This window comes from Panicum hallii, chromosome 4 (assembly GCF_002211085.1).
Source record: "Panicum hallii strain FIL2 chromosome 4, PHallii_v3.1, whole genome shotgun sequence".
Classification (NCBI taxonomy): Eukaryota; Viridiplantae; Streptophyta; class Magnoliopsida; order Poales; family Poaceae; genus Panicum; species Panicum hallii.
Genome location: NC_038045.1, coordinates 5,116,731 through 5,132,622, shown reverse-complemented (window position 1 = coordinate 5,132,622; position 15,892 = coordinate 5,116,731). Strand labels below are relative to the sequence as shown.

The 15,892-nt window shown below is 46.8% G+C and overlaps 1 protein-coding gene across 8 annotated transcripts in view; it reads right to left on the bottom strand.

The window, feature by feature from the left end:
* Positions 1–7,058, bottom strand: part of LOC112889494 — a 7,587-nt gene extending 529 nt beyond the window's left edge. The window contains exons 1-15 of one of the 8 annotated variants that reach the window (XR_003228123.1): positions 6,652–7,056; positions 6,391–6,492; positions 6,014–6,301; positions 5,598–5,909; positions 5,217–5,507; positions 4,883–5,117; positions 4,627–4,674; positions 4,414–4,517; positions 4,173–4,247; positions 3,720–3,807; positions 2,094–2,264; positions 1,882–1,982; positions 1,682–1,753; positions 983–1,076; positions 1–11 (exon numbers count right to left, since the gene is read on the bottom strand). The exon at positions 1–11 is cut by the window's left edge and continues 115 nt beyond it. Coding sequence is in view for 6 of the 8 variants with exons in the window: in XM_025956170.1 (XP_025811955.1) it covers positions 1–11; positions 983–1,076; positions 1,882–1,982; positions 2,094–2,264; positions 3,720–3,807; positions 4,173–4,247; positions 4,414–4,517; positions 4,627–4,674; positions 4,883–5,117; positions 5,217–5,507; positions 5,598–5,909; positions 6,014–6,301; positions 6,391–6,492; positions 6,652–6,666 (1,935 nt within the window). In the remaining 2 variants the exon portion in view is untranslated. Of the gene's footprint in view, positions 12–982; positions 1,754–1,881; positions 1,983–2,093; positions 2,265–3,719; positions 3,808–4,172; positions 4,248–4,413; positions 4,518–4,626; positions 4,675–4,882; positions 5,118–5,216; positions 5,508–5,597; positions 5,910–6,013; positions 6,302–6,390; positions 6,493–6,651 lie in introns of those variants that run through there. The other 7 variants (XR_003228122.1, XM_025956170.1, XM_025956169.1 and 4 more) reach the window with 7 other exon arrangements.
* Positions 7,059–15,892: the final 8,834 nt, after the last annotated feature.

Below are 15,892 nucleotides of genomic sequence, written 5' to 3'. Positions count from 1 at the left end.
TGCGGTAGGTGCTGCTTGAGAGAAGAGAGATAAGAGTACAGTTTGATGGCAATACTGCTGTTTAAATATACATACTACCTTACGATCTTAGCAAAAGGAATAATTCTCAAAGTGCTGAATTATGGAAACTGAAAGTTTGGAAACTAATCCAAGGACAGCTAAGTCCTAGTCACCAGCGCTGATCCTTTGCAGCCTCCTATCCTTCTTTGTTTTTGCTAGTGTTGCATACCTATGTGAGTAGTAGACATTACCGAAGGCCTGCAACAACCCCCAACTCCAAAAACAAATTGAATAGAATCCTTAGCCGTGCTAACACCTCACCGCATTACACCCAGTATGCAAGCCCATGCTGATTGCCAATAAATGCAACACATTCAGCCAATGCGAGCGCAGACGAACGGCGCCTGTTCAGCACGCGCAGCCATCACCACACAGCGCTTTAGGCCCTGTTCTCTTCAGCTTTCCTTTTTTTCTTTTCTTTTCTTTTCACTTCCTATATGCACCATTGCACTTCCTATAGCTTAGCCCTAAACAACATCGTACACCACGACCATCCCCAAATGCAGTTTTGGGATGCTAGAAAAAAGTTTAGGAAGGGTGGGATGAAGGTGAAGTGACTCCATTATTGAGCTCTAATGCACCGCACCCTTTACCGGATCTATGCAGCAACAAGTCCAAAACCATGACGTAAAAAAAACGCTTTGTCGTAAATTTTCTGGTTGTGGAGTTCAAGATAATCTATACCTTTATGGGTAATCTATATCACATTCCATGCTAACACAGCTATAATGTAATCATGCATGCTTATTGTTGAGTAATCCTACATGGTTATTATTGATTTCAGCCCTTAATCTAAGTGCACATAAATGCATATATCGATATTCTCTAATAAGCCAACTCTAAGATTGCACATATATAATTAACCCATAACAAAAGCATATTAGATAAAAACTCGGTAGGCACTCGCCACGGCAGCAAGTACCTGTTTTCTGCCCATATGGCGTTGCAATCTTTACTTTCATATTACATGCAGATGTCTTAAAGGCGTTTTCAGCCACTCTCATGCCACTCTCAGCCTACAATGAACAAACAAACAAACACGAGTCAGATGTGGAGCTGTATTTTGGCAATAGCCTCAACTATGGGAAACATTGTCAATATTCTTTCTACACCACATGCATGTGCACGCCAAAGCCAAGAAACCCTTGACAAAGAAACAAAGGTGCTACAGAGGCTAGGGTACACAAGATGCACGTGAATCAGCTGGTGTTGAAGATGCATATAGAGAAAGGGACAACTACCAAACACATTTTTAGAAATTTCCAAAGAGAAGGCCTAAAAAAAAAGAACATCCAGTAGTATACTACAGTTCTCTGATAGTCGTATACTATAATTATGCAGTTATACCACATCATTGACAATGGTAACATTAATATAAGAATAATAATACTGTACTGATTTAAACACAACAGGATGATGTTAGCACTCGTTGATCAACAAAATAGTGAGATGCACATAAGTAGGTAGCAATAGTGATTTCATAGTGTTGAAGTGGGCCGGCATGTGGATCCGGTACGTAGTAAGCATCAGCGATAGCAATTTGATTGGCCCATGGCTAATGCCAGATTAGTGCTGAGCTTATTGAATAATACTATATATGGGTTACTCATGCTGAGCATACGAGTGGCCTGTAGCCCCATTGTGCCCCACCGGTGGCACATCATCAAACTGTAGTCCACATACCACTTTAGATCTAATCACATAAAAAACACACCAGTCAAGACCTAGTCATAACAGCATGCCAAGTTCATGTACATGTACCCAAGATGAATTATCATGAGGATGAGAGCATAAGAATAGTTTAATCAAAAATAAACTTACATGGTTGTCATCGGATGAGTCATCATTCCCAACCTCGTCACCATGAACAATATACTTGTCCATTTTACCAACCCCATAAGGAGCTTTTTGCTTGTTTTTTCCTTAAAACAAAAACATGTACATATAGTTCAGCTGGCAGCAAGATTCAAGGGCCAATAGCACAGATGGCCTAAAGAGTAAACATGCAACAAATAATTGGGGAAATGATATACCATGGATACAACTGCAGCACGTTGAAAGTCTCTCAATTTTCTCCTCATCTGAAATGAGGATAAAGTCTGATATTCTCATATCTGTGAGTTGGCCTCTACTTTGCAAGCTGGGGAATAAGGATACAATGCAAAAGAGCGCAGACACCTCCAAATTGCCCAGCACATTTAATACTAAAAAAATGAAACAATCTGCATGATGAAGCTAGCATGGGTTGTAACACCATTACACTCTTTCTGCTTCTTTCACCTATGTGGCTGATTGGTTTATCTTTAATTATCAAAGTGATGAAAACTGACATCTTGCGGCAGTAGTCAATGATTGTTAAACCGGTTATCTGTTCATCTAGGGATCAAAAGGAATAAACAAGTGATTATTTATTTATTTATTAAATTGCAATTGTTGTTCCACATGACCTCACATCTCTTTATAATTTATATATATTGTTTCACCTTTTTGAGCCCTGAGTCACATATGTTTCTTATTCTTGCTAGTTGTTTTGATCTCGAATAAACTCATAGCTCGCTGCTACTGCTACTTTATGGCTATTGCTGACAATCTGGAAATTTTCAGAACTTTTAGAAGCGTTCTTTCTGTTCATATAATCCTTTGGATAATTTCATATGTTTCCTGAAGGACAAAGTAATCCCAGTGTTCATACAATCAACACTAAAAGCTGTTGATGCAGAGAAAATTAGGTTCATTTTATGTTGCTGTTGTTCTTGCCGTACATATAATTTTGATCCCTGCAGTTTGCTTCTTAGTATGGCTACCCCTTGGCCTTGGTAGCCATACTAAGAAGCTGTCTTGAAGATGTACATGTTTCTTTGCCAATGATTATATATATGTCAAATATTTACTCATTTTCCTTATCAATATATCAGCACTCCATGGTGAAGGAAATGTAAAAGTAAAGGGAAAAGGGTGGTATGGGCTTCTATTTAGTTTGGACCTGCACCATATCACCACGTCCACACGTTTCTTGACGCTAAAACCTCCACTAGACCACTCTTCCAGCGGACGCAGCACCCAGCCACCACCTTTTCTTCTCTCCTATCTCTGCCACAACAGCATGCAGCTGCTGCGAGCCACCTCGAACGTACCCAACCGCCGGGCAGCACGGAGCTTCACGCCGCAGTCTGTGCCCGCTACATGCACGCCGACGCCGCTGCACCACCTCCTCCGCTGGCAGGTTGAGTTACTGGGCCTCAAGCTGCTGTCCGCTGACAAGGCCCACAGCAGCGGGAGCTAGCTACGGTGGAGGAGCTAGCCCATGGTGGAGGAGCAACCCACAGCGGAGGCCGCTTAATTGACCACTTAGGGCTAAAGCAAAGCGCTGACCTTGCACTTAGCGTGTAATCGCACTTAATCACACGCTTAATTGCACTTTCTTGAATCTTGCTATATCCTAACACTCTCCAACACAGTTGTAATGTAATCCCACATGTTTATCACTTTATTGTTGAGTAACCGAACATGCTTATTATTGATTTCAGCCCATAAGTCACATAAACGCACATATGGATCATCCCTAATAAGCCAACTCTACAATGGCACATATATAATTAACAAATAAAGAAAGCATATTAGATAAAAACTAGGTAGGCACTCGACACGGCAGCAAGTACCTGTTTTCTGCCCATTTGGCATTGCAATCTCTGCTTTCTCACAAGGTGTCTTGAAGGCATTCTCGGTCACTCTTTTCACAGTCTCAGGCTAAAATGAACAAGCAAACAAAGAAAACACGATGTGAGCCGTGAAGCTGCATATCGCTAATAACCTCAACTAAGGGACCAATTATCAATTTTCTTCTCTTAAAGGGTACAGAACATGATGGAACACAGGAAACTCTTTTCAATAAATGTGCAATATGAGGCTAGGGTACATACAAAGCACATGAATCTGTTAGATGTATATGTTGTGTCTGTATTTTCCCCGTTCTATGAGGGGTATGCTAACTCCTGTACCTGTACATATTCGGGCCTAGAGCCCTCATATTGAATAGTGGCACAGTGCTATTCATAACAGAATCAACTGATGCTAAAGATGCATATAGAGAAAAGTACAACAACCCAACTCACATTTTCAACTTCCTTCCCTTCATCCATTTTGTCAATAGAATAATCTTCACAACTGAACACATGCTCACACGTGCCCTGGAAAAATTAGGGTTTTAAAAAAAAAATCCATAGATCAAATGTGGCGCATCATCCAACAATAAGTCCACATACCACTTTGGGTCTAATCATAACGAATCAGCAATTCAACTTTATGTACATGTAGCTTAGAGCATACAAATGGTTTCATCACCAATAAACTTACATGGTTATCATCACATGAGTCATCATCATTCCCAGACTCATCACTGTGAACAATGTGCTTGTCCATTTTACCAACCTCGAGTGGAGGCATTCGCTCGTTTTTCCCTTAAAAACAGAATGCACAGTGGGCAATAAGGGTCAGCAAGACTCAAGGGCTAGTAGCACAAATAGCCTAAAGAGTAAAATGCAACCAATAATTGGGGGAATTACATACCATGGATACTATTGCTGCCCACCGAAGGACTTTCGGTTTTCTCTTCATCTGAAATGAGGATAAAGTTCATTACTCACCACCTCCACTTCCACAAGTTGGGGAACAAAGACGTAGTACGCAAACATCACAAATACCTCCAAACTGCCCCAGCACATTTATTTAACGCTTAAAAACCACACCAAAACTAATGAGCACCGTTCAAACAACCATATGGATGCAAGTAGGGGAGTAGAGATGGGAGGCATGCATGTATTACCACACACGTTTTTTCGGGCCCTTGAGCCTGGGCCAATCTTTAGCAACGTCTGCTTGAATGAGCAATTCTCCAACTGGTGCGAAGCCAAGGTGGGGAATGGAAGGTATTCTTTGCAAGCCTCACATTCCACCAAGATACCATCGACGAGGTAGTCAAGCTCGTGGCAGTGACAGTAGTTGGCGATATCACCACGGTGGTAACAGGCGCTACAAACGGGCATGTTACCAAGGAGATGCTACAACAAGGTTGGGATAGCATGAAGCCAAAACCAAATCAAACCAAACTGCATCAAAATTAATTCGATCAGATCAGATCAGGTCAGAGCTGAGCTCACCCTGAAAATGGGAGGTCGGAGAGGAAGCCGGCATTCAGAACACACAAGGGCACTTGTGTCGAGGATACACTCTTTCCAGGCACGAACAGACTTGAGCTGCTGTTCCACAGCACGGGTAGTGCACAGGTGTCCAGCAAACTCGCAGTAAGGCGTGTATTTTCGTCCAGAGTCGCAGCAGTTGCTTTTGAACTTCATCTGAATGATGATGTCGTCCATCAAACCACAGCGGGAGATACATGCCTTTTGATGGCGGGTGTCACAGTCACGGCAAAAGATGTGGCTGCCAGCACACTGCAAGGCCCAGAAGTAGTGAAGTTGAACAGCTAGTAAAACAAAAACAAAAACTTTGCAGGCAGGGATCTCATCTCATATCTCACCCACCGTAAATGCTCTGCCACCGTAACTGTCAGGCAGGAGGGCTCGGTGGCAGTATGTGCAGTCCAGTAGCCCCTGGCTGATCCAGAGGTTAAACATGGGAGGCATGCCTGGGGCAATCTTTGGCAATGTCTGCCTGAATGAGCAATCGTCCAGCTGGTGCGAAGCCAAGGTAGAGAATGGAAGGTATTCTTTGCAAGCCTCACATTCCACCAAGATACCTTCGACCAGGTAGTCGAGCTCGTGGCAGTGACGGTAGTTGGCGATATCACCACGATGGTAGCAGATGCTACAAACGTGCATGTATTTAAGGAGATGCTGTAACAAGGTTAGGATAGCATGAAGCCAAAACCAAATCAAACCAAACTGCATCCAAATTAATTCGGTCAGATCAGATCAGATCAGGTCAGAGCTGAGCTCACCCTGAAAATGGGAGGTCGGAGAGGAAGCCGGCATTCAGAACACACAAGGGCCCTTGTGTCGATGATGCACTCTCCATAGTCACGAACGGCGAAAAACTCGTGATGGACAAGGATGTTGATGTCGCACATGTGTCCCTTGATCTCGTGGTAGGGGATGTATTCAGAGTTGCAGCAATTGCATTTAAACTTCATCTTACTGATGATTTGGTCCAGCGAAGAGCAGTAGGAGATACATGCCTGTTCGTGGCGGCTGACGCAGGCACGACAGAAGATGTGGACGCCAGCGCACTGCAAGGCCCAGAAGGAATGAAGTTGAGCAGCTAGGAAAACAAAAACTTTGCGGCCGGGCCGGGGATCTCATCTCAGATCTCACCCACCTTCCACGCTTTGCCACCCAAAGTGTCAGGCCGGAGGGGTTGGCCGCAATATGTGCAGTCCAGTAGCCTTTGTTTGATCCTGATGTTATAGACGCTCATCTCCTGCGAGAGAAGAAGCATATATGACCGAGAGACCACGAATCCGACAGCACCCAAGCTCCTGTGGGGATCGATTGAAGACAACAGCCGGAAGGACGGACAGAGCACGTGGATCGAGTCTTCAGAGGAAACGAAGGGGGGGGGGGGCAGGTGCGTACTCACCGGAGATGAATACATCAGCGGCGCCGAGGAGGTGGCGGACCTCGAGAGGAGGAGCAGCGCCGCCGCGCAATGGGGTGGGTGGGGGGGTGGGGGAAAGGGGAGGCCAGGGATGGTGTGCAGAGGCGGAGGGCGCGGGAGGAGGCGAATCCGGCGCGGCCGCGCGGGTGGAGGCAGATCCGGCGCGGGTGGTGGCGCAGGGACGCCGGGGCCGGATCGAGGTGGCTGCGCGCCTGCGCGGGTGCAGGCGGAGGGGCGCCGGCGCAGGACGGCGGGAGGAGGCAGAGGTGCGGCCGTGCGGGTGCTCGCGGAGGGGCGTCGGCGCAGACGCGACGGCAAGGGCGAACCGAGGGCGGCAAGACGGCCAAGCACCCGTGCGCTTGATGACTGTGTCGTGCGTTAAGATCTGCAAGCTCAGTTTTTCAAAGATATTATAAGGATAGAGCCACGCGTTAAGGATAGCAGCGGACTCTCTATCGTCTGCCGCCCACGCGCCCACCTGACTCCCCTTCCCCCCACCCCATTGCGCGGCGGCGCTGCTCCTCCTCTCGAGGTCCACCACCTCCGCTGATGTATTCATCTCCGGTGAGTACGCCCCTGCCGCCCCACCCCCTCGTTTCCTCTGAAGACTCGATCCACGTGCTCTGTCCGTCCTTGCGGCTGTTGTCTTCAATCGATCCAGGAGGCGAATCCGGCGCGGCCGCGCGGGTGGAGGCAGATCCGGCGCGGGTGGTGGCGCAGGGACGCCGGCGCGCTCGGTGCCGGAGGCGGCGGCGCGAGCAAGCCAGGCGCAGGGGCGATTGGGCGAAGACGCGAGGTGGTCAGGTGGGCGCGTGGGCGGCAGAGGATAGAGAGTCCGCTGCTCGTGGAGGTGGAGTCGCCCCAATTGTTCTGGAGTCTGGACAGTGGTCAGAGCCTCAGTGAACTCATACAAATATCTCGCAAGCTGGCTCCTTAGCAAACCGAGCTGAGATGCTGGCTCGGCTTGTTACAAAATACAAACGAACGATCCGAGCTGAGCCACTAACGAGCCGATCCGAGCGAGTTATCGAGCTTCGAGTATTTTGTCCAGCCCTAGGTGTGCTGGAAGAAGAAGATAAGCCAAACTTTCCAACTGCAATACGAACCAGGAACAGTCTCGTTTGGAAGGCCAGGTCCACAAGGACATCCGACCATAAGGACAGCGAGTTTGATGCAAGTGGGACATCCGACGGAACCAATCCCTCCATCCGACCACCAGGAAGAACATATTACTCCGAAACTGGGAGGCATTGTCGGTGTTTAACCGGCTGCCCACCGAGGGATATACCCAAGGTGGTAAGTTCTCGGTGAGGAGACGCTGAGATCAGGAGCTTGAAGGTGCGAGGAACACAAGACTTAGATAGGTTCGGGCCGCACGGAGCGTAACACCCTACGTCCTGTATGGTGGTTTGTATTCTCTTTGGTGTAGAATGACCTAATGATCTTCTGTGTTGAGAGGGGTCCTTGACCTCCCTTATATACCCGAGAGGCCAGAGTTACAAAGATGCTAACCAACTTCCGCTGAGGGATCATACCAGAGCATATCTCGAGTAGATCCTCTCCGTGTTGGTTAGCTCTATCTCCTATTTAAACGGGATAAACAAGAGATAAACAGAATGAATAAGAGATAAGATGAACTTAATCTCTTAAACCTCTTTAAACTACGCTACGCGCCCAGCCCGGTGGCCCCGGGTCTGACAAGCTCCCGAGCTCTTCGTAGCTGAGTACTGCAGGCTTATCGAGTACTTTCGAAGCAGTCTTCGACTTCTTCTGAAGCTTCGTCTTGAAGTCCTTCTTCGAGTACTTGCTTGGCTGCATCGAAGTTATGAGGTGCTCATGCCCCGAATTTTGTTATGGTGTGCGATTTAAAAATCGCACTCCATATGGAGTAGCCCCCGAGCTTTAGGTTGAATCGGAGAATCAGACTGAGGGTCCCATTTGTTTGTAATCCTACTTATCCTTCAAAAAATTTGAAAAATAAGTAGTCGATGCCACGTATCCCGCAGCCCCCGAGCCTTGAATCGAAATCCCCCAAAATTTGGAGATAAGGATCCAATAACCGTGGCATGCAGGCTATACAATGACAACTTACGAAATTACCAAAGTGATGGTACAGATGATGGGTATGAGGTTATGAATTCGAAACCCCCCTCTTTTTCGGGCTAACTAACCCTGAAAAAATGGTTAATCGAATATTTAATCCAAACAATCCACCAAATGACCCCTCGACCTCGGAATATTCTCGGAAGTGACTCCTAAACTTCGGAACATTAACTTTTCCCCACCCCGCTGGTTATTTAACCCCGCGACAACAGTAGGGAAAAAACCGCGCTTTCAATCCGCATCCCGCCAAAAGCCACCAAAATCCCTAATCCGAGCCAAGCGCCGCCGCCATCCCCCCAAGGAAATCCTCCCGCTCCAACTTCCCCGCCACTCTCCCCGCAGCCCCCGAGCATCTCATGGCCAGCGAATCGGAGATGGCGCCCAAGAAAGCGGAGATCGAAGAGAAGAAGACGGAGGAAGCGCAGCCTTCAACCGCAGAATGGTCACACAGTAAGTGCTCCCTCAACCACCTTAAAAACCTAGTTTCCGAGGGATTGCTGCAAGAGAGAAACCTTGTCAATTGGCGCCCCTCTTACCGCGAACCTTTTCCCATGGAAAATGTTGACGAAATCGTCACATTTCTCCATTTTGCCGAACGGGGATTAGCCCTCCCCTCTTGCTCCTTCTTCCGAGGCCTTCTGTATTACTACGGGCTTGAGCTTCACCATCTCAACCCAAATTCTATTTGCCATATTTCAATTTTCATCTATTACTGCGAGGCTTTTCTTGGAATCGAACCCCACTGGGATCTTTTCCGCTTCCTCTTCCGGATCAAACCGCAGCCCACCTCCAAGAACCTTTCCGTTGTAGGGGGCGCCAGCATCCAACTGCGTCAGCGGGCCAGCGACAAATACCTCTCATACAAATTCCCCTCCAACCTCCCTGGATGGAAAAACCATTGGTTTTACATTGAAAACCATGCTCCCCATCTGCCAACGAAGTCGAGCAGACCACCTGTAATCAGGGGAGAATGGAACCTTGAACCCTCCGGCGGGAGATGGACCAAGTCAACGAGCTGCTGGGCATCATTGAAGCACAGAAGAAGGAGGGAGTGACCGGCGCCTCCGTCATGTTCGCATTTTACAAACGCCGCGTCCAACCCATCCAGCAGCGACATCGCCTGGGATTCGAGTACACAGGCCCCGCTGATCCTTCTCGCATGTACGCAGAGGATTTGCTAGATGAAGTCGCGCTGCAGCGAGTTCAGCGGGTACTGCTAGACGTGGACGCCGTGCCATACGTGCCCACGTTATTTTCCGCACGGAATCCGCCCAAACCAGTAAGTATTCGACTTCTTTTTGCTGAAGATAACCGCTTTTGCTTCATTAACTGAAGAACTCTCTGCAGGGACACACGGAGGTGTACCGTAGCTACCCGCCGCGACCTGACGTCCCCCGACCGGACCACCTCCTCCCCTCTGCTGCCGCTAAAGCCAAGAGGGCTCGCCTTGCTGCAGCTCAAGGCAGCAGCGGGTCCACCGAAGGCGTGAGCTTGCAGGCGGGAGAAGGAACCGAAGGAGAAACGCGCCGGGACAACTCCTCCGAACAGAGCGTGGAGTTGACCGGCGCTTTGCCGCCGGTGCCGCAAGGCCATCGACTGGCGCGCAAGCGCAAGGCGCAGGGACTCGAGTCCACTGGGTAAGAGCCTACTTGCTTGTTGTAATGTGTTACCTTGATGCTGAGTTGTACTTATACCATCCATCTGTAGTCCTTCCGCATCCTCCGCCCGGGCCGAGCCCGAAGGAGAAAGGGCAAGCCCGGCGACCGCCGCCGCTGTCACCATCGCCGTGGCTGTGGCAGAACCAACCTGAATTACACCGGCTCAAGTACGCGAGTCCTCTCGGGAGGGCCACTTCGTGCTTCAAACGGTATAATCTTTTGGCCTGTCGGGTAACGTCCCGATAAACCACCGAACGCAGGATCCAACAAGGTACCTCACACGAAGGTGAGTCTAGAGATATAATGCCAGTACATTTTACACCACAGGCAGTTATATTACAATAATATACAAAACCTCATTTGTTCTCACAAAGGTAATTATTACAAAACAAGTTTAAGTCTTAAGATAAAGCAGCGGAGTTTGAAAAGCGTAAACATTGTACACGTCGTTATTACAGATATCATGCTAGCCCTGACATGACATCATTCAGCGGAATCAGTGTTGGTCGGGGACGGATCCCACTCAACCGACCAACCATCAGGCAATGGGTAGGGCCACGGTGTAACGAAAGCTGGCTCATCAGGGAGATTACCTGAGATAAATCAACAAAAGCAAGGCTGAGTATACTAATACTCAGCAAGACTTACCCGGGGTTGGGTATACTTAGCCCATAACTAGACTTATGAAGGCTTTTAGCTGTGGTTTAAGTTTTCAGCTGAAAAGCAACAAAGAGTAGATCCTTAATTTCAAATTTTAGCTTTCCAGTTTTAGTTGATTAGCCATTCTAGGTAAGCACCTATAACTATTCAAAACATGGTAGAATTCTTAATCAAACACCATTTTTCATAATCACAAAGTTACTCTTGTTACTCTATGTGGTAAAGGGGGTAAGCAGTCTCATACATCGTGAGAGGCGAACGATTCCTGAATCGAGATTCAAACCTTGCAAGGATAAACCTAACACACACGCTTGGAACACCAAAGGGTCGTTCCGAAGCAACCATTTGCCTTTCATTCTGACTCGTGGATCAGAGCCACCACAAGCGACTGCAGGTCATACGCACTTCCAAAGTGCAGGACATACGTCTGTAGCGCGACTACAAAACCCGTACTCCTGGTTGCCCAGCAACACGTACGCCTACACGTCGAACAAAGTAACCAAAAGAAGCAAATACATGTGGTGGGGGGTATGTCCACTCCTCGGGCCGATCGGTTACTAGGCTTACCGCTTACCATATTTCACGGCATGTGGTTAGTACTTTCAAACACTTAACCACCGCTACCACACACTGCGACCTTACCAAATTCATCAAAACAGACGGGGTATCATCTTGACCATGATACCTCATAAAACTCCCGTCCGTCATCCTTATAATGATAACAGTAATGTAATCATCACAATGCCTATATCGCGCGAGTGACAGGAAATCACTCGACTTCTACCGGTCCTATAAGCAGAGCAGCTATTCGGACTCAATTCTAGTGTTCAATACATTGGTTCCTGGAATAATGCAACTAAGGTTTCCAAACAACTCCTAAGAACCTAATGCATAAAGATATATAAATAGTATAGGTTGCAGTGTAATAAAATAGGGGTTATGTCCGGGGCTTGCCTTCGCTGGTGGGGCTGGGGTTAGTCAAATTATTTTCTTCCGAACCTTGGTTCGGGGCTTCTGAAAAATTCGCGACGAGACTTCCGGGGTCTTCTGAATAAATTCCTTCTTGTTCCGGAATCAGCTGATAATCCCCGTCGGCGAGAGTGGTCGAGTCTACATGATATGCAAAATGAAGTTTAATGGATGCATACATTTGTATTTTAATTCACGATAAAGTTGCAATCCAATTCAAAGGACATTATATTTCGATAAACAACTTAATTACCCTGTACTGGGCAGTCATTTATCGGGTATTATATGTTTTATCTAAACCCGTTAAACAGCAGGGTTAGTTACACTAATTACCTAACTAGTGGCATGTAGCAACAAGTAGGGTGGTTCTAACAGCTATATTAAAAAGCTTTATATATTGGGTATCTTAATTATTTATATGATCTTGGTATTACCATTACACTATGGACTAATTAACTTATGTCTAACTTATTTGACACCTAAATCTTGGTTTAACATTTAATAACAGGTTACACCATCAAAGAATAGTACCCTAGAATATTTCATTATTTTTGAATACTTAAAATCTATAAAAAGTAATTATGGAAGATAAACTATGCACTATTTCTAAATAAACTTGTACATTAAGAGAGTAATACTTAAATGTTGGGATAATTATTTTTCTTTAACTGTACAGACTAAAAGAAAATTAACACAACTGGTTTCACTATTTTACCATTTTTCTATGAATTACTATGCATTTCCTAAGCTCATAAGTAACTAAACTTAATATTTAAATTAGATCATCAAACATTCCGAAACTGAAGTTAACCCTTTAAGTAAAGTTGTAGATCTTTAACTAAAGATTACAACAAAATTTAGTTTGCAATTTTATGATTTTTTCTCGAATAGATACAGAATTTCTAAGTTGACAGCCTTATTTACACAAGGGGGTCCCTGGTTACTATTTCTCTGAGTCTAAAGCTTTGCACAAAACCCCCTGGGTTTCCAAATCTTCTAACCCAAGGTCCCTGGGCTGTGAACCCGAGCAGAGCAAGGCGGAGGCGGCCGTGTTCCGGCGACGGTGGTCACCGGCGGCGAGGTCCAAGGGCAGGGAAAGACTCAAGGGCTTACTGTGGTCTTGTTGCGCTACTTGTCGATGACTGGGATGGCCGGAATAGAAGAGCTCGACGAAGACCCGAGGCGGCGGCGGAGGGGTCGACGGCGACGACGGTGCTCCGGCGATCGACGTTGGCAAAGAGCCTGTGCACGAGAGCTAGTGAGTCACGGGGAACGTGTAGGTATAATCAATTGGAAGAATAGACACTGGATCAAGGGTAATCGACGGAGACCGAAGCGGCGGCGGCGAGGAAGAACGCCGGCGAGCGTCGGGGAGGCGCAGTGGTGGACTAGAGAGTCACTGGATGGGTCGGGGAGCTTCACAGGGATGATGTGGTGCTGGCTAGGGTATCGTGGTGGCGTGGAGAGGCTCAGAGTGCGCTGCCCACGGTGAGGTCGAAGGTGGCGGCGGCGGCGCTTCGTCGGAGACGGAGTTCCAGTGGAAATTGGAGGAGAACAGTTGGTCGTCGAGCACTAGCAAGTAACAGCGAAGCTTGTGCAGGTGTTGATTGGGGCGAGTGTGAGCTGGTGAGGGCTGCCCACGGGCGTGCCGTGTGCGGCCGGAGCGGAGAAGGACGGCGGCAGCGAAATGTGGCTCGGATGCTCGAAATTGAGTGCTGAGAGTAGCAGAACAGCACGTAGGTGTTGAAGTGATGCTGCTGCGCGCGAGAGAGGGAGGTTAAGGCGCGGCAGTGAGCTATCCACGACGACAAGGAGGTGGCAGCCGGAGATGGATCGGGGCGTCGTGGCGCGCGTGCGCAAGGCCACCAGGGGAGAGGAAAGAGGTCGGGATCGAGGGTCGATGACGCGTGGACAGGTGTAGCAGCTGGAGGTGGAGCTCGAGGGCCTGCGCCGGCGGTGAGCGGCGGTGGCAGGAGCAGAGAGCAGAGGGGGAAGCGGTGTGCCAGAGGAAGAAGAAGGCAGACAGGGGTCAGAAGGACCCGTTTGTAATTTCCCAAAAAGTTCAGGGACCTGTCTGTAAACTAAAATTTCCCACTGCTACAAAGGTCAAATGAAAAAGTGTTCAACATGAAAGTTGTAGAGTTTTTCAAACTCTACAACATTGCTTTAGGGCTTGGTTTCAGAAACTCAAAGTTGACAGCTACTTGGATTACATTTTGAAACAAGATAGAATTTAAATTAATTTATCTTTGCCCACCAAATTTTGATCAAACTTTGGGCATGTTTACAAATTTTCTGACCTGTCATGATTACTTGTATTTTTACACATTAACCCTTAAGTAAATTTGAATTTGACTTTTATATTCCACCCATTTCATATGTAACCCTTATATTTGTTTTAATTACACATAAATCCTTAGTTTTATACAAAGTCTCTTTCTCTTAGATTTTAACTTCATATTTGTTCTTTTCTTTGCTATAGTTAATTGAATTTGACAGTTAAGAGTATTTTCACACAATTGCACACAAGAGCTCATAAAATTCATGATTTACAATTACACCCCTAGTGCTTTGTACAAACCCTAATATACATACCACACACTACTACTTAGTGTCTACATTCTAATTACAGGAATGTTACAGCCTTCCCCCCTTAAAAAGAATCTCGTCCCGAGATTCCGACGCTGAGTAGAACGGATGATTAGATTTGGGGATTGGCTTGAAGGAAGTCTGGGAAATTCCGTTGAAGATAAGACTCTGTTTCCCAAGTCGCTTCTTCTTCGGTGTGATGATCCCATAAGACTTTGTACATCTTAACTGCCCTTCTTCTGGTAAGTCTTTCCTTGGTATCCAGGATTCGAAGGGGTTGCTCGATGTACGAGAGATCGGGTTCAATCTCGATGGCACATGTCTCAACAATTTCCGCAGGTACTTTGACACACTTCTTAAGTTGAGAGACATGAAAGACATTGTGAATAGCAGCCAATTGAGACGGAAGGCGAAGTTTGTAAGCCACTGGGCCACAAACGTTGATAATTTCAAAGGGCCCGACATATCGAGGTGCTAACTTCCCCTTTATGCCAAAGCGTTGGACGCCTTTGGTAGGTGATACTCGGAGATATACAAAATCTCCTACTTGGAATTGCAGAGGTTTCCTTCGCTTATCTGCATAGCTCTTTTGTCTGGACTGAGCGGTTTTAAGATTGGATTGAATAATCTTAACCTTATCTTCGGCTTCAATGACTAGGTCTGGTCCGAAGATTTTGCGTTCACCGGTCTCTGACCAACTCAAAGGAGTTCGGCATCTGCGACCATATAACGCTTCGAAAGGAGCCATTTGAAGACTAGCTTGATAACTATTATTGTAAGAGAATTCAGCTAGAGCAAGGCACTTGTCCCAACTTGTACCATAGTGAATAATACAAGCTCGGAGCATGTCTTCAAGAATTTGATTAACTCGCTCAGTCTGCCCATCAGTCTGGGGATGATACGCAGAGCTTCGAATCAATTTGGTCCCTAGAGCTGACTGCAATTGCTCCCAAAATCGGGCGATAAATTGGGGCCCTCGATCAGAGATGATAGTTTTTGGAACCCCATGTAATCGAACGATTTGATCCAGATAGACTTCGGCATACTTCTTAGCAGAGTAAGTGGTATGCACAGGAAGAAAATGGGCTGTTTTTGTAAGTCTATCAATAATCACCCATATGGAGTCATGCTTTTGAGATGTGTTGGGAAGGCCGACAATAAAATCCATGCTAATGTCTTCCCATTTCCATGACGGAATGAGTAATGGCTGAAGTGTACCAGAAGCCTTGAGATGACTAGCTTTG